This window comes from Pecten maximus, chromosome 8 (assembly GCF_902652985.1).
Source record: "Pecten maximus chromosome 8, xPecMax1.1, whole genome shotgun sequence".
Taxonomy (NCBI): Eukaryota; Metazoa; Mollusca; class Bivalvia; order Pectinida; family Pectinidae; genus Pecten; species Pecten maximus.
The window spans coordinates 30,604,686-30,626,987 of NC_047022.1; the positions used below are offsets into that span (position 1 = coordinate 30,604,686).

At 36.1% G+C, this 22,302-nt stretch overlaps 2 protein-coding genes across 2 annotated transcripts in view; one reads left to right on the forward strand and one right to left on the reverse strand.

Moving 5' to 3' along the window:
- Positions 1-14,313, reverse strand: part of LOC117333174 (GATOR complex protein Iml1-like) — a 50,081-nt gene extending 35,768 nt beyond the window's left edge. The window contains 13 exon segments of the mRNA XM_033892332.1: positions 1,068-1,220; positions 1,483-1,544; positions 3,112-3,246; positions 3,737-3,924; positions 4,989-5,061; positions 5,808-5,877; positions 6,591-6,731; positions 7,606-7,675; positions 8,287-8,420; positions 10,393-10,478; positions 10,748-10,797; positions 11,584-11,671; positions 14,168-14,313. Coding sequence (XP_033748223.1) covers positions 1,068-1,220; positions 1,483-1,544; positions 3,112-3,246; positions 3,737-3,924; positions 4,989-5,061; positions 5,808-5,877; positions 6,591-6,731; positions 7,606-7,675; positions 8,287-8,420; positions 10,393-10,478; positions 10,748-10,797; positions 11,584-11,671; positions 14,168-14,216 — 1,299 coding nt within the window. The 5' untranslated portion in view covers positions 14,217-14,313.
- A 146-nt stretch (positions 14,314-14,459) lies between these two features.
- Positions 14,460-20,993, forward strand: LOC117333175 (INO80 complex subunit E-like). The gene is made up of 8 exons (XM_033892333.1): positions 14,460-14,612; positions 16,380-16,468; positions 16,905-16,975; positions 17,462-17,569; positions 18,073-18,184; positions 18,824-18,890; positions 19,241-19,397; positions 20,017-20,993. The coding sequence occupies exons 1-8, from the start codon at positions 14,597-14,599 to the stop codon at positions 20,081-20,083; spliced, it is 687 nt and encodes a 228-aa protein (XP_033748224.1). The 5' UTR covers positions 14,460-14,596; the 3' UTR covers positions 20,084-20,993.
- The last annotated feature ends 1,309 nt before the right edge of the window (positions 20,994-22,302 follow it).

Here is a 22,302-nt window from a genome sequence, read left to right on the forward strand (position 1 = left end):
TTGTCAGGAAGGTACATAACTATACCTGTTTGTGAGAGTGAATATTACACCACACAAAGATTTGTCAGGAAGGTACATAACTATACCTGTTTGTGAGAGTGAATATTACACCACATTAAGATTTGGTCAGGAAGGTACATTATTATACCTGTTTGTGAGAGTGAATATTACACCACACAAAGATTTGTCAGGAAGGTACATAACTATACCTGTTTGTGAGAGTGAATATTACACCACACAAAGATTTGTCAGGAAGGTACATAACTATACCTGTTTGTGAGAGTGAATATTACACCACACAAAGATTTGTCAGGAAGGTACATAACTATACCTGTTTGTGAGGGTGAATATTACACCACACAAAGATTTGTCAGGAAGGTACATAACTATACCTGTTTGTGAGGGTGAATATTACACCACACAAAGATTTGTCAGGAAGGTACATAACTATTACCTGTTTGTGAGAGTGAATATTACACCACATTAAGATTTGTCAGGAAGGTACATAACTATACCTGTTTGTGAGGATAATTACACCACACAAAGATTTGTCAGGAAGGTACATAACTATTACCTGTTTGTGAGAGTGAATATTACTGTAACACCACATTAAGATTTGTCAGGAAGGTACATAACTATACCTGTTTGTGAGGGTAATTACACCACACAAAGATTTGTCAGGAAGGTACATAACTATTACCTGTTTGTGAGAGTGAATATTACTGTAACACCACACAAAGATTTGTCAGGAAGGTACATAACTATACCTGTTTGTGAGAGTGAATATTACACCACATTAAGATTTGTCAGGAAGGTACATAACTATACCTGTTTGTGAGAGTGAATATTACACCACATTAAGATTTGTCAGGAAGGTACATAACTATACCTGTTTGTGAGGGTGAATATTACACCACATTAAGATTTGGTCAGGAAGGTACATAACTATACCTGTTTGTGAGGGTGAATATTACACCACATTAAGATTTGGTCAGGAAGGTACATAACTATACCTGTTTGTGAGAGTGAATATTACACCTCACTAATACTACATCTTTCACACTTACAGTTTGCTGTGGAGGTTTGATTCGTGGGATGAAGCTGCCGTGGAGATGAGCCTGAATCTGGTTCTTGGACAGATAAAAGCTGTGATTCATCCAGTGTGGAATGTTGTAGTCATCACCAACCTGTAGAGTGGCCTTCAGATGGCGGTTGTGAAACTGAACAAAAATAAACAAGTCACACAAGACTTCTTTTTTTCTTATATTGGAACAGAAGTGGTAATATATACTGTATGAGTGAAAATGAATGTCAACATCTGTACAGATACCCAAAGGATGAATAATGGTGGGTCAGAAATAAGTGCCCCATACAATTGCTCTTTGAAATTTTATGGAATATCCTTTTTGTACTTTGTTATTTTGGGGAACAATTATCCTGTATGTTTATAAAAGCAGCAAAGTTAATCTTACAGTTTCATACCTTAAATAGTGGAGCTGCATGGAGAGGTTGTTCTCCCATACACACCAGATCACTTCCTACACCTGTAAAATATACTCGGTTAACAGAACCTTTATCTTCACAAGATACAAGTTCTGTTCTTAAAATAAACATTTAATGCACAATTTATAAAAGATTTGAGAGAATCATTTTTTTTATCTCTGCAGATTGCTGTCCTCAGAGCTGAAAGAATAGAATGAAACTACGATTCTACAAGACCCCCATGTTCACCACTTATAACACAGCCTGTGATGACCCCCATGTTCATCCCTTATAGCATGGCCTGTGATGACCCCCATGTTCACCCCTTATAACATGGCCTGTGATGACCCCCATGTTCCCCCTTATAACATGGCCTGTGATGACCCCAATGTTCACCCCTTATAACACGGCCTGTGATGACCCCAATGTTCACCCCTTATAACACGGCCTGTGATGACCCTCATGTTCACCCCTTATAACACGGCCTGTGATGACCCCAATGTTCACCCCTTATAACACGGCCTGTGATGACCCCAATGTTCACCCCTTATAACACGGCCTGTGATGACCCTCATGTTCACCCCTTATAACACGGCCTGTGATGACCCCAATGTTCACCCCTTATAACACGGCCTGTGATGACCCCATGTTCACCCCTTATAACATGGCCTGTGATGACCCCCATGTTCCCCCCTTATAACACGGCCTGTGATGACCCCAATGTTCACCCCTTATAACACGGCCTGTGATGACCCCCATGTTCACCCCTTATAACACGGCCTGTGAAGACCTTAATGTTCACCCCTTATAACACGGCCTGTGATGACCCTCATGTTCACCCCTTATAACACGGCCTGTGATGACCCCCATGTCCCCCCTTATAACACGGCCTGTGATGACCCCCATGTTCCCCCCTTATAACACGGCCTGTGATGACCCCGATGTTCACCCCTTATAGCATGGCCTGTGATGACCCCCATGTCCCCCTTATAACACGGCCTGTGATGACCCCCATGTTCCCCCCTTATAACACAGCCTGTGATGACCCCCATGTCCCCCCTTATAACACGGCCTGTGATGACCCCCATGTCCCCCCTCATAACACGGCCTGTGATGACCCCCATGTTCCCCCTTATAACATGGCCTGTGATGACCCCCATGTTCCCCCCTTATAACACGGCCTGTGATGACCCCCATGTTACCCCCTTATAACATGACCTGTGATGACCCCCATGTTCCCCTCTTATAACACAACCTGTGATGACCCCCATGTTTACCCCTTATAACATGGCCTGTGATGACCCCCATGTCCCCCCCTTATAACACGGCCTGTGATGACCCCCATGTTACCCCCTTATAACATGACCTGTGATGACCCCCATGTTCCCCTCTTATAACACAACCTGTGATGACCCCCATGTTTACCCCTTATAACACGGCCTGTGATGACCCCCATGTTCCTTCCTCATAACACGGCCTGTGATGACCCCCATTGTTCACCCCTTATAACATGGCCTGTGATGCACATCAGCTCAGTCTTACTGATGATCAGGCAGTGCGATATATAATGCCAGACTATTTTACACTAGAACAACAGAGGATAAGTCCTGAGAAGTCGACTGTACATACCACAATCAATAGTCCTCTGTTTGGTGATGTTGGTCAGCTCTCTGTCTACCTCAAATACACCTGGCCCAGGTGTGATAACCACAGCCACCTTACCTGTCCGGTCAAAATTTCTGTCCACATAGTACTTCTCCAACACTGAAACAGTAGTAACATTTAATTATCAATTAAAGAGGTGTTGAAACTATTCAATTGATACTCAGCCTGGTATATGTAGCAAGTAACCCACTTAAACTATTCAGCCTACTGTACACACTTATTCCAAAACATCAACAGAGAATACCAACATTAAAAACAAAAGTGTAATTTTAACTCAAAATCAGTTAAAAGAAGGTAAACATAAACAATCAAGAGGCCCAGAGGGCCTGCATTGCTCACCTGGATATTCAGTTATCATGGTAAATTACTCTCATTTAAGTTATATTACAAATGTTTTCCAACTTTTTGAGCTGCATCTCCCAACATTGGTACAAACCAAATGTGTACCAAATCCTGTCATTCTTGCCTTACTACTTATAAGCAAAATGATGACTCAAACTTTGACTATTTCAGAATATTCAATATGTTATCAAATGTTTGATTACATGGTGGATAAATAATTTCCAGTTCTAGGCGAGTACAAACTTACAGTTGAGGGACATGTTGAGTGTTTCCAGAAAGTTTCCCTGAGAGGCAGTGGAGTTCCAGGCCTTAGGCATTTTTTTACCTTTAACTTTGTGGTAGTGGAGGACACGTTGAGGATATTCATTAAAAAGTTTCCTCAATGTTTTGATCGTTCTTGTCCAGTCATCATAACGCTCATTCTGAACCAACACCCTATAAGAAACAGTGGCACACGTAAATAAATCTTGAGGATCACGCCACAGAGAGCTGTTACATAGGTACCATATCCAGACCTAACACTAATAAATATTATCATGTGTGAGTTAATAAGTAATATGACGTCGCACATATAATCTCCTCAGAAAAACATGAGAAAAATAAGAAGTGTGGCAAGATTCATGAAAATCTGTAGCTGCAGTCTGCAGAGCAAGGATAGCTAAAATTCTATTTATAGTAACAGTGAACACATTACTGGGGTGATGGTAATGAGACGATAATCATTCCAATAAAGTTTGAATTATTCTGTAAGCTGTATTAATAAATATAAACCCTACCATATCCGCACCAGCACTGTAGTGATATATCTCGATTAAAGAAATTCACAATTTAGCACCTGAGGATCTTTCCATTCATTATGAGTAGCAATGAGACCTTAAATGAGTTGTCATGTCATATGAGATTATGAAAATGAGTCTTAGAAGTTTTCAGTTTTGTGAGCCTCGGCAAGCAAAAATCAAAACTATGTGATGAGTTTCGTAAAAATTTCATATGAAAACAAATTTAAGATACGTTTTTATCATATCACTCATTACAAGAAAATGACATTTTAATAGGTTTTAAAGTCTGACTTGAAATGTGGTCGGAAAAGTCAAACGGAGACCATGATGTAACGTCATAAGAACATTATCTAATGACATCACACTCGATTTCTGACTGGTGCAGCCAATTAGATATGCTCCAGGGTATACTACACCAGTGATATATATGTAAAAATATTACACTGGATAACAGGCAGATGATGTGATATTAGGATTAATGGGAATGAAAAAGTTGGAAGTTTCAGCAGATATATTTTAATTAGTCACACATGGCTATGTGTAGGAAACAATATAGTTTGTCTGTATTCCAGAAACCTTTTGAAAAATTCTACTGAAGCTGATTAGTCTTTGAAATAAAGTTAAAATATTGACTGTCTACATACACAAGACAAATGATGGACAAAAGGTGATCAACAAAGTTCACATGATTGTAAATTATCTGAGGCAACCTAACCATACCTGTAAAAGTCCTCGTAGAAACGACCCTGGTAGTCCACCTGTATACAGTCTCTTACACCAGGTGGGAATTCCTCTGTGAAACAAAGTGTGTAAAGTAAATTACAGGTATAACCAAAGTATGCTATCAGGATCAGCTACATCCGGCACATTCCATCTTTTTACCTTTTTTTGTTTTTAAAAATGTCATTAAAAGTCATTTATAGGATCTATGATTATCTTACTTCAGAGCCATGTCTGCTAAATTTGAAAACTGAGGATCAGAGCAATGTGGTAATAATCGAAAAAAATTTCAGCGTCCTGTTTTACTTCTCGGGAGATATGGCTACTATATGCATATTACGTTTTAGGAAAACCTGAATGCATGATATTGTTGATCGACTACAATGTGTACACTGCTATTAGGGGTACGAGTCATCTTGCCCCAAACACAGGCATGTCGTGTCAGATTGGTGACAATGCCTACATTACTTCAGAAGATAGGAATATTGAAATGATACTGCAACAATCAGGGAAGCCTCTATAAGATAGAGGGCGAGTAATTAAAGCCAATTAGATTTCAAATAATTTCATTTAATTCTGTCCAAAAAGTGATCAAATATGGTAACATAACGGAAATAAATAAAGCCCACAAGCTTTCTGTAACTTCTAGTTCAAAGTCAATACATTACATTGTTTCTTTACATTTATCTCACACATGTGCATTCGTACACATTTGGTTCATGGTCTTATGAATCAAAACAGCTTAATACTAGGTTTACAAAAGTGACATGTACATGTGGCCATAATGATTATGTACAATTTTATGAAGTACAAGAATACCTCTAGATGACGCTTTGTAGAAAGTCCTGGAGAACAGTACTATAGTAACATCATGTAGACAGTTCTGGGTCTGTAATAAAAACAATGAAGGACTCATCTATTAATAGCCTGGGCATTGTTATTTTTAACTGACTTTTTAAGACTATCTGGAGAAACATTTATGCTATGAATAAATGTAAAAATACTTCATGGATGATGGTGAAAAATTAGTTTGATCATATTGTCAGCATTTCAAAAAGATCAAGGAAAAACAGGGTACTGTGCAAACGGGGAACATCATGGAAAAAGTGAAGACATCAAATCCATTGAGATGCCTGAGATGCCATACTACATTGATTACAAAAAGAATTTTTTCAAAATTATTAAAAAATAAAAAAGATAAAAATTAGTGAACTTTGACTCATCAGCGATGATCTTAATTTGACGTTTTTAGTAATATAATGTAATGGGGAAAAATTAGCACAAAAGGTTATCTACAAATAATACACTTGCATGTACTCTGTAAAATCAATGATTTTTTAGTTAAGGGTGTTTAAAATTTTGACCTAAGACATCATAGCTGTCATATTGGATTCATGATTGACTTAGAAATGCTGCTGAAACATCTTAAGACCTTGACCTATGACATACTTAAAAGACTATCAGCCTATCTTTTACCAATCAAAAGATAAAGATGTACGCCACTTAAATGGAAGAAGAATAACAAGAAACATTACAAACTATCATTAAAATATCTTGCTTCATTTTTTGCTCTAAGTTTACTAAACACGTTTACTATATTACCTTCCATTTGGCAAATAAGTCGGTCAGAAATCCATTTACAGCTTTTTCAAAGTACAAGTCACCATTGATATCAAAGTCCCACATTTCAGAACTCATCTGAATGAAGATCTGGACAACTGCTGTTGATGATCTAAACACAATCTGTAACAAGGCATTACCATGACAACAACAGGAGGTAAGTAAGGTAACACAGCTATACTAACACACCATTCATATCTGGCAACTAGACAATGCAGCGAATTACAGTCCTCACCGAATGTGAAGTTGTATGCCAAGAATACACAGATGAATATTTACTGTAAGGGTTGTCTTTTTACCATGAAGTTAGAACTGGAGCCACCTATTCATTATTTGATTGCATTTGGTGGTATGGATTTTAGTGATATTACTAATTTTATATCAGAATTCAAATGTGAAAACAAAAAAAAATCAAAGAGGCGATGCGACTAATTTGATAAATGATAATGCCCATTATATGGTGTAAAATCATTTGTGCTTGTTTGAACTGATAATATAACTTCAAATTTGGCAGTTTACCAATTTAATTGGTTAAATACTGAATTTGATACTGTTTCCTGAACTAGAAATATTTGATACCTGAATCCACTAAATTGTATTTAAAAGGAAATATTACACCTTGTGTATACATACAGATGTATCAGGATCAGACTGTATGGAAACTAAATAACTATGTCAATGTATTACAAACATACATGGAAGAAAGAATCTGGTTGGTTTTTTTCAATGCCCCAGGTATGAAGTGCCAGTGTTGAGAAGCATGGAAGATTATTTTATGTAGGTCAAAGGTCAAAATGTGTTACCCAACACACCACTTTGTTTAAGAAAAGTGTAGGAGATAGAGCCAGGACAAGATGATGTGTGGACGGACGGACACAACGTAAAACTATAGCCCCCCCCCCCCCCCCCCCCCCCCCCTCAATCCCCTAACAAGGTGTCTCCAGTAATTATACCATCAGTTATATGGTCACCACTAGCCAACATCTTAATAACTTACCCTTGTGTCGTCAGTAATCATACCACATGTCACACGGTCACCTTTCGCCCAGAGCTCGTTAACCTGGGCCCTGCAAACAATATTTAATATGTTGAACATTTTGTTGATCAAAATAAAGAAATGAAACAAAAATACCTAAATAGTAAATGTCAAAAAAGTCAAATCTCATTATCTCCAAGTCTGTTTGGTCATGAAAAAGTTTCAAGATATCCCAAGTGAGTATATTTTATACAGAATTTTTACTGTCAGGGCTGAATTTTTACTGTTGGGACTGAATTCTTACTTTGAGTTAAGCTGAGTCTTTGAGTTATCAGAGTTCGTGACAACAAAATTTGACTTACAAATATAAATGGCCTGTCTCTTTCTGGTGAAAGTAGACAAGGATCAAGTTTAATTTCTAGAATACAAAGTTACCGGGTAATGATGAATTATTTACCAAATTTGATGTGTTGAACATCCAGATTAAAAAACAAGAAACAAAAAAACTTAGCTGCAGGCTACCTCTTGAAATGACTTTTTCAATCCAAAAATTGAACATTGTCATATCTGTTTTGTAAAAAACATGCAATTATTAATGAATTTTAAAACATGTTTCTTTACATACCACTCCTTATTAATATCTGTTATAAAACCCTCAAAGGAATAGACAAATGTTAGACTTTGTATTAATGATAACATCACCTCATCTGAGCAGCTTCTATCTTCTTGGTAAGATAAGCACAGGTGTTGACAAGACCATGTCGAAGTCGCCACATGTCACTACGACTGAGGTACTGGTCTTTAAACAGGAGCTCCACAAGATCAAGCGCAACATCCTGTCAAGGTCAAATCAAGGTCATTAACATTTCTGTTGTATATGAATATTAGAGGTTTAATGAATCAAGCAATATAATTATGTTGATGTTGTTAAAGTTTCCTTCTGTTGTCTATTGAGGCTACTCATACCTTGATGGAAATTCAGTAAGGGGGAGGGCTGGAGACACAATGTCCCAGAAGGTAGAGAATTGTAGCAATCCAGACAAATCTGCCGTGGATACAGGTGTATACATGAAGTCTCACCAAATTCCAGGTAATGTATACGTAAAAACAGTGAGTCTAACACAAAGATTTATTCAATGGTCTGATTTATTGGAGAGTGAAAACATGAAAACAACACTCTCCAATAAATCTGACTTACTAAAAGTACATCACCCATTTCTTTTTGTATTTACAGTTAGTTCATTTTTCTGTTACATTTTTTTTTTTTATTAATCTTGATACCAACACACAACAATGTTGTTTATGTGTTTTTCTACCACAATACCCTGTGTTATTCAACTCTCAGACCATCAGTTAATCATTACAGCTGTTGATTAACAATCTGTTTATACCACACGTGGTATAAACTCTGTACGCATTTTGATTGGCTAACACGGTGAACTTTGACCCAAGCTGCAATTGTTATTGACGTCATCAATAATCTAATGACGTCACATCACCGGGTCCCGAACGTCACCGGTACACTTTATTTGCATACGCGAAATTATACTTGGCCACGTTTCCCTTTGATTCAAACCGATATTATTGTGGTAGAAACAGGTCACACGACTCGAAATTGTTGGATATAGAATTTATTCCATATTCCATATCCAACAACCACTCGTTGTGTAACCTCTATATACATGGCTGTTGAGTAATACTGTTGTCTGGCTATACATTTAATACATCAAAATTTAAATAATAGAGTACATCTGGGCACTCCTATTGTTCTTTTGTAAGAACAAAGTGTTCTGGTTGGTGTGCTTATTAGGTCGAATATGGTACACGTTAGATACACAAAAAGGATACCCACAAGTAAACAAAACTAACTCTAACTCAACACCAATCAATTAGAGGCAAAATCAGAACAAAATATAGAATTACAATGAAAACAGTTGAAATAAGTCAAGAGTGCCCTGCATACCATGTGGTATCCTCCTGAGACCTAGAAGACAAACTTTTTCCTAAACTACACTGAATGGACGTTGGTTCTTTGGGGATTTCCCCACTTTCATTTAAGTTTGAATAAGTGTTACCTAATGCTATTTTTTGACTCTTTGGTAAATAAGTTGACACAAATGCTTAATGAGTTTAAATAGGAAAGTGTATGATATGCTGAACAATGATTTTGGCTTAGAAGACAGAGATGACAACTGCCTATTAAGTCCTTAGCCATAGAATGTTCCCCGAAGGCAGGGATGACAACTAAACTGCCTATTAAGTCCCAAGCCATACAACTAAACTACCTATTAAGTCCCTAGCCATACAACTAAACTACCTATTAAGTCCCTAGCCATACAACTAAACTACCTATTAAGTCCCTAGCCATACAACATTCTCTGATGGCAGGGATGGCAACTAAACTGTATACATGTATTAAGTTCATAGCCATACCTGCAGCCTCAAAAGGATAAGATGACATCTAAATAACATATGAAGGTCATAACCATACAACATCTTCAAAAGACAGAGATGACAACTAAACTGTCTATTAAGTCTGATCTATAGCCATATGGCATCCTCAGAAGACAGGGATGACAACTGAACTGCCTTTTAAGGCCTTCACCATACAACAGTATCGAAAGGCAGAAGATGACAGCTTTATTACATATTAAGGTCATAGCCATACCACAGCTTCTGAATCACAAGGTAGAGATGACAACTAAACTGCATATTAAGGTCATAGCCAGACAATGAATGACAACTAAACAGCCTATTAAGGCCATAATGCAGACAAAGGCCTCAGTAGACTGTGAAGATATACCATACCTTAGGGCTGACTTTACTGACATGGACTTCTTTGTAAGCTCGCAGCTGGAACTGTGTAGCTATTGACTGCTCTATACTTATGGTATCTGCAAAATCATCAATAAAATATACATATATAGGATGAAAACAAAAGATTTTTTTAGTGTAATGAAGTGATTATGGGCTTGTCTCTGATGATTTATTTTGCACTCAAATAAAAAGTTATACTACTTTTTATTGTGAAAACAAATGCCTACAGTTTGCATTAATTATTTTTAACAGAATATACCTTAGACAATTTTAGGGATCATTTGTAGCTCTTCCATTTATATATACATACAATGGGGAATTAAGAATATAACCAATAATAGATTACCTTTCTGATTAAAGTCATCAGAGAGAGCAGTAACTTGCAGCAACAGACGACTGAAAAAGGAAAACAAACAACAAAATAAACAAGACATCACAAATTATACTAAATCATCATGATTTGAAGTGCTTAGTACCTACAAAATCTTTTTACCATGACCAGGGACTAAATAGCAGTTTATTTATCACTAGCCATATATAAATGTGAGTCTGTAGACCAAGGACTCCAAACTTCTACTTACTACTAACTTTGTATAGTTATGGTAACCTTATTTTCAACATCATAAGGTTGATGATATGACCTTGTCAAAATCATAAGGTTGGTGATATGACCTTGTTAAAATCATAAGGTTGGTGATATGACCTTGTTAAAATCATAGGGTTGGTGATATGACCTTGTTAAAATCATAAGGTTGATGATATGACCTTGTCCACATCATAAGGTTGATGATATGACCTTGTCCACCATCATAAGGTTGATGATATGACCTTGTTAAAATCATAGGGTTGGTGATATGACCTTGTCCACATCATAAGGTTGGTGATATGACCTTGTCCACATCATAAGGTTGATGATATGATCTTGTCCACATCATAAGGTTGATGATATGACCTTGTCCACATCATAAGGTTGATGATATGACCTTGTCCACATCATAAGGTTGGTGATATGACCTTGTCCACATCATAAGGTTGATGATATGACCTTGTCCACATCATAACGTTGATAATTTGCAAGACTTAAGGTAACAATATACTGTAATTAAAGATCAACAAACTTCAACAACATACTAGTTAGCTATAAAACACTTGCACATGAATTGCAACTAGCTTTATGTTTACCTGTATTCATCTTCAGGGTGGTAGATCTCTAAGACATCTCCTTTGATCACATTAGGGAAATCTTTAGGGTTGATAAGAATGTCATCACCTGAAATCAGATGTAATCTGTCACTTCCACCTACTGCATGTTTGAGGAACAGCTTTCAATGCACATGTATACATGTACAATAAAGGTGGTGTTATAACAGGGGGACGACTCTACCAATATACTGTATATGACTTAAGACCATGTTCATGGTTGGACCTGGATATTATTAATTCTTTTATGGGAATGCCCTATTCATTAGATACCAATAAGCTTTTCAGCATTCTATATGTTAACAAATTAATAAAAGAACTTTAACTTAAAGAGTTACAATTATTATCAAAAGTTATTTTTTTTTAAATCCTAATATAAATTTCATGATGTCTTAAGAAAACTATTTTTCATTACATTTTGTAAGGATACAGTCCTGGCACTTCTTAAAGAGGCTTACCCGCAGAAGGACCGGTAAACGGCACATCTCCGATCACTAAATAAACTTCAGTACACGTTTCTATGTGACAAAATTAGAGGCTTTCCGACTTTATTTCTTGAAAACAATTACAGAATATGTATTTAAAAGACGTTTTAAAACTCAACCTGAGAGGGAAATGTATGGAATATAACGGCAAATCTTCTTTGTAAATCGCCGCTGCCTTTGAAGTTATCACTGTGCGGCACTGTGCACGTGCTTGTTTCTTTGATGTGTCAATCATAAATTAGACTCCACTTTATAGCGGGGACTTATCGCGGATCGCGGAAAATGAAATGAAAAACTCAATAATTCCAACAATCAGTCATGTGTAAAAAATCTTTTTCTGATCTCTCTGCGGGCAAGCCTCTTTAACTATGATGGTTTTAGATTTGTTGAATTAATTACTTTAACATTTGAGCGTAACTTTTTTTTTCACTGCAATCATATATAAGGGTTATCACGTCATGATCACCTTTAGTAACTAGTTAAGACAACAATGATTGTAAAGCTCATCAGCGGCAGCCACTGCAAAATGCATAATACTAAAATTTTGATAACTTATTAGGATATAAATTCTCAATGCCCAATTAATGCATCCAATAAAAAAACATGTATATTTTTATGAACTTGATTAAAATTCTAAAAATAATCTCAACAAACTCAGATTTATCGCACAATTGAATTCAAATATGGGTAAATTCAGGAAAAAATTCTAAATACTTCCAACACTCAATTGTCATTTTATCATACCTGGACATGTAATGAATAAATATACCAAATTAGAAGGGTATGGAATGTATATTTATGAAACTGGAAGCTTTTGAAAAACTTTAAAGATAGTTTTGATGCAAAAATAGGTTAACCAAATTATTTTGCCTTAACATCACTCCTAGACCTCTATCTATCAGAATGTCTACCGGGTCAGACTGGTGTCAGGGCCAGAGGAAACTGTTTACATCATTCCTTGACCTCTAATAACTGTTATATACCAGATTGGTCAGGGTGTATAATCATGGACTTGGAGGCCTTCCAAAAACTCAATCCCAAGGGTGGGTAGCTGACATTGAGGCCTGGGCAACATAATTAGCTCATGGTAATTGTAACCAGTTAACTAAAAGCTGCAACTTTAAAATTGAGGGTATAAGGCCACTTTATTAGCTTTGGCTAGCAGGTATTTCCCTTTAGCTTAGTGGTAGGATGTTAGTCTTGAGAGCAAGAGATTGCTGGTTGGAGGCCCACCCAAGTAGGGTATTTTTAATTACTCATTCCTATTACAGATTGGGTGCTGTTGACTACTCCAAGTGAAAGCTATATACTGTTTAAGAGATGGAGAGACATCCTCTGAGCCAAGAACCTTTGGGGGATGAGGACTTTGCGAAGGAAGGAATAGCTAGTGTAAAAGTGAAGAAGGTAAGGTCACCTTAACAGCTCAGGTTAGCAGAAATATAACCAAAACTGCTTATATAGCCTGTGTTCTCATTAAAACCTGGTTGTAGTCAAAAAGAAAAACAGCACGATATTCCTCGACTTGAAACCAGCTGTACTTTTCAGGATATGTACAGGCTAATTTTACACCAGCAATATACATTCAACCAGCTACGTGTATTTTATAAAATATACCACCTGTTTAAAAACTTATTGAAAACACCAAACAGCCATACTTGCAGTACCTGTTAAAAGTCGCCTAAAGTTGATTATTTTAATTCGCACAGGCCAGGTATGAGAAAAATATTTTGATAACCATGGACAGTTGTAGGTCCCTCTGCTTGTCTATACATCATAATAGCTTAAAAACCCAGACCTGGACGAAAAAGTAATAATAGGCTAGGGTTACATAATTGACTCGCATAAACTTATTTTGTTGCATGCTTCTATACTAGTTAGTTAGAGACCATGGTTGACTTAGATGAACGAGTGTAGCATATATTATGTATAGCTCTATACAGGTGTTTATCCACCCAAGATGCATCGCCGTGGCCTGAACTTGTCTTCGCCGATGTCAACTCGGTGATTCGGTGATTATTGGAGGTTTTGATGAGTTCAATGTGAATGAGGACCCAGCATTCACTTCTGAACTGTTAACATACCGGTGTCATTGTATTTTCGGTTATGTACCCATAACTTCAATGTCCTCATCTTTGACTTGACTCAAAATGCAAATTATATTAAGCTCATTTTTGGATTTTTGAAGTGAACTTTGCAACACAGCAGACAAAATCATCACTGATCCACAGCTGATGGAACTTTTTCCATACACTCTTACACGAATTTTGATTGGACGACTTATATGTGCGAAGAGTTTTCATTGGGTAATGTGCATGGAATAACAGGGTCTTCCCTGCGCTTGTTGGACATATTACTCGGCAGGGAATTGTGATAAACACGGAAGCCTTACGTTAACACAGAAGCAAACCAAAACACACGGGAGAATTTTGGCCGAGTTGAGTTCCAGAAAAAGTGAAACAATGAGCTTATGAAAACAAAACAGCGAAGTGTGGAAGGAAACAAAATCGACAATGATGCCAATTGCAGGTTAATCGATTTAATTTGTCACTGGGTAGTGGGTTTTGAAATTGTACTTGCCCGATAATATGAATGAAGGCAAAGCCTTAGAAAAGCGCACCGTTAATCAAGAAGGAAACACAGGGACCTGAGAATAACAGTCTAAGAACATGTAGGGGGGCCTACCACATTTTCAGATATTTATTCAAAACAAATAAACAACAACAAAAATATATCGTATCACTATGTACACTATTTACAATTAAAACCTGCCCCGAACACACATTAACCGTGGTTTTATCCTCAACGAAGCCTCTCATTTACCTATAGCTAACTCCTTTCACTTGGAGTGGTCAACGGCACCAAATGTAACAGAAAAGCAAGTAGTGTGCTTCCACCGGGATCGAACCCGCGACCCCCGGTTTTACTAGTCGGTCGCTTTTCAGACTGAGCAAAAGGGCTAGAAGGCAACCGTATTACTATATCAAGTTATTTACAATTATCATTTATTTTATGCAAATATGTTATGGGTTTTGTTTTTGTTTTGTTTTTGAAGCACGGACATATATTAGTATGTATATCTAAGTCCGTGGTTGAAGTAACAAGAAGCAAAATTCCTCACTTAGACTATTATTTGAGATATACATGCATCAAGGTTTTTAATCTGAAGTGAGTGCGTATTGGACAAGTTGTGAAAAAAAGGCTTCATTTTCCACACAAAGAAACAAATGAGTAAGTCTGTTTTAGACGAAGAAATTTTGGTATACTTAACGTCCTCACTGTATGCTAAGATAATGAGAACTATAACGTGGAAGTTTGTAATAGAACAACACATAGATTTTGGAAAGTTAGACTAATACAAACAGAATGGAATCTCCTCATTCAAAAATGTTTTGATACACACTGTTCAATGATAACTTGTGCTATATTTTTCATGATGCCTTGTTAATCATAATACATATATAATGTATCTAGTAATTTAATTAAGGTCAGGGTGTAAAGAGGTCGACACAGTAAGATTTTTTTAATTATGAAGTTTTATTAATAAAAGACAAGTTTTGATATTTTTTTAGGATAAATAAAATGGAACAGCTACTACAGTTAATACAGTCTATATCCACTTAGAAAATACAGAAGATATTGAATTGTTTCCCTTAAATTATCACATATTTTACAGAAATCTGGACAACGAAAAAAATATGTGCTGAGAAAGCGCGGGAATCAGTGGCAAAATCTTCGACGTTGAATTCTTATGACGTCACGCTTGACGACAATACAGTACCATTCTGAATGGGGTGTTCAATTCAGTAATATTTCAGGGTTTTCGGTTGTAACATGGAAAGTTGTGTTAACAATGCTGTTATCTAATGATAATACAATTAAAAATTGTTCTATGTAACGCACATATGCAGCAAAATAACCTCTTATTCTACTCTCGCATCCAATTTGATCAGCACCGAAACAGGGAGGGTTCCGATTTAGGTAACCAACGAAATATCTCAATATGATCATATGTTGAATGTTTAAGTTTGAAATTTGCTATAATGATATGTTGCAATCTAGTCAGTGATTGCTTGGTTTTGTGAAATTGCTTTGCTGTGATTCAATTTTGTGTCTGTGATATGTCTTATTTATATGCCTTTTACCCGAATAAACATAATAATGATAACTAGCAACCTCTCGCTGTCAAGGCAGCTGGCAGGTTGTACTTCCTCATCAACATGTATCATCATTCTGATTAGCTGGACAAAAACAAAAAAAACTTGTTTACGAAGATGTGTTGGTGATACATTTCAGATAATCAAATGCCACAACCAGAACAACATCAAGTGGACTACAAACAAAAATACAAGGCTTTGAAGAAAAAACTTAAGTTTCTTGTTTATGTAAGTACATTGTATACATTTAATTGTTATTTGTGCTTGTGGTGAAAACCATTTCACATTTGGAGATACATTCACTTGATGTTTTCTATAAGGATTTCATTAAATATCATGTGTACGTACTGTTAGATGGATAGAAAATATGGACTTTCATTGATCACCATGCAGTGACAAGATTTGTTATGTTTTTTTATAGTCTGTTACAAATTGGATTTGAAAGTTGAGATAATCTGTATCGTCTATCTTTAAATATTATTTGGGTATATCTAAAAAAGTATACTGTATATCCATTTTTTTTTTCCTTATTTCATCTGTCTTAAATAAATAGCTATTTTTAATATTTGCAAACAAATATTGTTTTTAAAAACATGTCTATAAGTAAGAATTCATTTGTACTTAAATGATTTTTAATTAATTCATAATCATGTTTATTTTTCAGGAACAAGAATGCTTTCTTGAGGAGCTGAGAAAAGCTCAGAGAAAATTATTGAAGATATCTAGAGATAGAAGGTAATACTGCTGTGCTGGGTAAAACTGATGTAAATCATTTAGTGTACCAGATAATACAGGTCCATAATAAATGAATTTGTTCATTTATTTCAGTTACACCAAAATTGGATGTTATTGATTAACTTAAATCATGGAAAGGTAAAACATTGAAATATAGTTTTGAAAAAAGTTATAAAGTATCTGGAAATAAATTTGAAATTTGATCAAGAAACCTTGTTTATGCATTGCCTGACTCCTGAACAGAGAGGTTAAGGCAAAATATGTTTAAATTTCTTTTGTTGTTAGCTTGAGTGTAGCCATGGTTGATCTAAAGAATTTAGTTCATCATAAGACAACTATAAGGCATATTTGTTTTCCTTATATTTTCCTCATGACCAAGCTTTGTTATTTTTATATTTCCTCCTATCTTACATTTAGTTTCAATTCTATCATATGCCCATCATGGAATGTTATTTGCCAGGTTTTGATGTTTTATGTTGGCTGCAGTTTTCTGTTGGACCGACTCATACAGCATGAGAAAATAGATGAATCTTCAGGGGACTCCGACGCAACAGCCTCAAGTGATAGTGAGGTTGAAAGTCAAAGTTCAAGAAAGTAAGAACAAGTAACTTTTTGATACAGTTTCATATTTGAATCAAAAACCTTCCACCTCAAGGTTTTCTGGGGCTGCGGTGGCCGAGAGGTTCAGGTGTCCCGACACTTTATCACTAGGCCTCCACCTCTAGGTTTTCTGGCTCTGCCGTTTGGACTTAAACCAAGAGTGCAGCACACTAAGATGTCTGATTTACTTTTGATTGGAATAAATATTTGATCCCAACACAATTTTCATATTCGAACAATTTGTCTGCAAACCATAAAACCTTAAAGAAATGTTTGGATTTTTAAAAGAAAATGGAAAATCTCAACAGAGATGTATTGAATCAAACTATAGTTGAACTGCATGTAGTTTGAATGTTTTTGGTAAGATAAATGTCAGTCACAGCTAGGTTTATGAAAACTGATCTGCTGGAATGCATGGCCATGTAGATAAAACATGATCCATTCAAAAAACAAAATAGGACATGCACATTATCCTTACATGTCAATTGATTTTGTAGAAGGAAAGCTGGCCTGAGTCCAGGTCAGGGTGCCCAGTATAGTGGGGACCCTGCAGCAATATTAGGGAGCCATGGGACACCAGGAACTCCTTCTGGGGCGTCTAGTCTGTTGGTATGTCTTCAGTTTTAATTATCAAGTCATCCTCCTTGTTTCTGATAATTTTTGAGTTTATAGCCATGGAACATTTACTATAATATGTAGTCCCTACATAGTAAATTTGCAACAAAGTTATATTGTTATAATGTAGCACAATATGTAATCTTTGCCTAAAAAGCTCTGTCAATAATATACCGACTACATCAGGGCTGTATGTTTACATTTCCTTAATTATCCATTACTGACATGGTGTTCATTTAGAATAGCCATTTTGACAGCAAAGGATTTCCGTCTTCATTATTATGTTGCAAGGGCACAAGCGGATGACATTTAGCCTTTAAATCACAATCACACTTCTTTCATGTGAATTCGTTTCATGGCACTGCAAGGCCTGAACAACATATGAGAGGTTGTCACATTCAGAGCAATTAGGGTAAAGTGTAGTGTCTTGCCCAAAGAAACAACCATATCAGCATGAACCAGTCCATTTCCTAGCTTTCCATTGCTAGAGAGCGTCAAACCACACACCTCCACTCGAGGTGACATGAATGATACTCTAACCAACTGTGCTATTACAGCCCCTTTAATTTTTTGTTAATATGACATCATTGTAGTTATGACTGAGTTAACATTAGTTACTATTGGTTGTGATAGATGGCAGCAGAGCCAGCCAAGAAGAAGTCTAAATCAAGCGCAAAGAAAGGAGTGCTGTCTAAAGGAGGTGAGACACCAGCTTGTGTTGTCCGAGGCTGTATGTGCCAGATCTAGATATCACGTATAATATTTTATAGATTGGCTGATGTGATTATCTTGAGGTTAGTACTAAGCCTAAGATCTGGGACATGACTTTGTTATTTTCTCAGCTCTGCTGTACAGAAGAAGCAAACATGTTTTGTTGTTTTATTAATCAAAGGATAAGGTCACTGTATGTAACTCTTTGGATGATAACTTGAGCAATTATTCAACTGCTTTTCCCAACTGCCTTTGAAAAAAATCTTTTGATTGCAATGGCTGGTGGCTGTAACGACAGACAAGAGTGTGGGGGTAGTAATTAACCATGCATTATTACAGGTAAGGTACCTCAAGGTAAGGAGAAAGTAGCAAGTCACATGACCAGAGAAGAGCTTGAGCGTCACCTAGAATCACGACAGAATGTGTTTGGTATAGAAAAAGCCCCCATGATGTTGCCAATGGAAATCTTCAGTAATGACAACTCAAATCCAGACAGGTAGGTTACAAAAAAAAGTCAAGGTCATTAAAAGATTGTTTTCAAGTGTTCAAGTACTGAATTAGTTGGTAATGGACACCCAAACCTCTGGTCCTCTTTGCTCCGCTTAAAGGCCTAATTGAACTTTACCATCTTATGCTATTGCTCATTTATTTGACCATCCATCTTCAATTGTTCCTTCAAAACACAACTTGTCCAGAAAAGCTAAGCTGATTGTTTCAATTTCTTCTAGGGCATTACTATTTTAAAGATAAGACAATGTGTACTGTTTTATTTTTTGGGGTCGAACATTTGATATTCTATATATCCTGTTTTGAAGTTAGCCTGTTACATGATAATAATTTCTTGAATAGCTTAGAAGTAGTAGGGGTTTGATACAGACCCTGTTGACCTCCTTTATATAGATACCTATTATCATACTGTGTGCTCAGTTTTCATATTCTGGTACATATACAGGAGAAGTAAATTTAAAATTGATGTTCTTAATAATCATACAGAATTCATAAGTGAAAACTCTGTATTAATGAAAGACTCAATATACAAAATGTGTAAGCCTTGATTTGATGTTAAATTGTTATTTTTTGATACTTCAAGATATGTTTGGTTGATACATTTTCAGTGAATCAGCACTGGAAAACCTGAAAGAAGAAGATGATTGTGATTTAATTGTGGATTCCGGACAGTGAATATTAAGTAGTGATTTACAAAGTGAACACGTCACTGTGACAATATCATCATATGGATTGAAAAGTGGTCAGACTTTAGAATCTCACGGAGAATCACTGGAGCCAAGTGAATAAAGATTCATAAATGACATGTATTCTATAAAACAAGTTGACCTATCTTAATACTAGTTTGGTTTCATCATTTGATGCCACTGTTACATCTGTCTGAAGATCAGGGTCTTTGATGTCGTATTGGAGAAAGTGATGCGAGATTGGCTGTGTGTACTAGTATTGTTTACTTATAAATATGCATTTAATTTGTGCTGTGTGATAAATGGAATAGTAAAATTGCAATATGCCGTTTGGCTGCGAGTATATATAGAAAATGTTTTTTTCTTCTTAATTTCATTCTCATGGATGGCATACAGCCTTGACTCTAGTACATCTTGTATATGCTTTCCTTGAAAGAAAATCATGCATTTAGCATTTGACAAATTGCATAATGTTGTAAAAAGTGTTCAGAAGAAATTGTCTAGTTTTGATGGATTGTACGAGGTAATGTAACTGCGAATTAATTTTTTTCATCAGTCATTTATATTCATTTTGTAATTGTCTTGAACTTTCATGTATAAAGGTTCTGATAAATACATGTAGGTACCGGGTATTGTTCTCAACTCTCAGAAATATTATCTCATGAATTATTTAAAAAGGAATTACAGCAAATATCATCAATGGTTACATAAAGTAACTAATATTCCAATGTTTTACATGGAGTGTGTAAGTGGTGTGTTGATTGAAAGGTTGATGTACTGTACAACAGATCGTTGTAGGTATGATGTGCCCAGTGTTGTGTATGTACTGTAAGGCATGTTATAACAACTGGTGTAACAATATAAGCGAATCAGTAGTAAAATATATTGATGAAAATTACCCTGACATAGTATGCTTTATTTTGTCTGAATGAGTCTTAATTAGGTTACAAAATATATAATGGAACAGCAGATTTCTTTTCTTGAAAATATTGAAACATTTACAATTCAGTTAGCATCCTAAAGTACAGCTTGTTTTCAAGGCCAGTATAATACAAGAGGCCCAATTGACCTGTTACTGTATCGCTCATTGGCTACTGATACAAGTTTAAGTATGTCATTGATGTGGTTGCTTTTAAACTGAACACCTCATTTCAATATGAGGGGAAGCAAACTGTATTAATTTCAACAAATTTTGTTGCCTTCAACCCAGTATGTTCTTGACCAATATCATTAGCCCAGTTCTTCTGCTAATTGAGACAAAACACCTTTGACCAGAAAGTAAGTTAAGGTTGCTTATTTAAACAACCTTGCAATTAATAGCCCTTCATCCCAGGATGCTACTGGCCAAATATCATGGGCCACTTTGTTATTGAGAAGTGATTTGAAAATGTTAACACATTTGACTCCTATGACTTTGAACAACCAACATCAATTACATTAATTGGAAGTTAAGAAAATTGACCCCTATTGTTTTTGAAAACAGGTCAAGGTCATTTCCATATTTGCAATCTTGGCCTAACTTTATTATGGAAACCTAGTAGCCAACTATCAAGATCTCTGCATTTCTGCTAACGAGACAAAGTCATTTAAGTATAAAATTGACACCTTTGAGGATATGGGTCAAATTTTTTGGACTTCATCCCAGAGAGCTATTAAGCCAATATTATGATTCTAAGCCTCATGGCTCCTTGGAAGTCTTTGGAATGAAAGAGTGTACCAGCTGTATCGGATTGACAGAAGACAGATGCCACACTTTGTCATAGGCTCACTTGTCATTTGTGCAGGTGATCCAAGAAATCACATTTAGTTGATCTGAACATTACGATTCATCAACTGGTCTATAAACAGATCTTCGATCACATTCAAACTTGTATGTTATTGAATGCAAATCGGTCACATACATGTGAGATGAAAATTGTTTTTGATAAGCTGCACATCAATTATGTACAGTCATGTAGATGTTATTTCCTCATTAATGTGTTAATGAATTGTCTGCATCATTGGAGTAGATAATATTCATGTCATCAAAATGTCTGCTATTAAACAACAGCCTGTCTGGTTTCAATACCAAGTAGTAACTCATCAGAGGCAATTATTATTAATAACAGGATTAGTGTCATCTATTACAGCCTTTCAGGTAAGAGGTAAAGTATACAGTCCTTTTGTGTAAGTGGTGCAGGGCAGTGCAAGCTGTGCCAATATTAATAA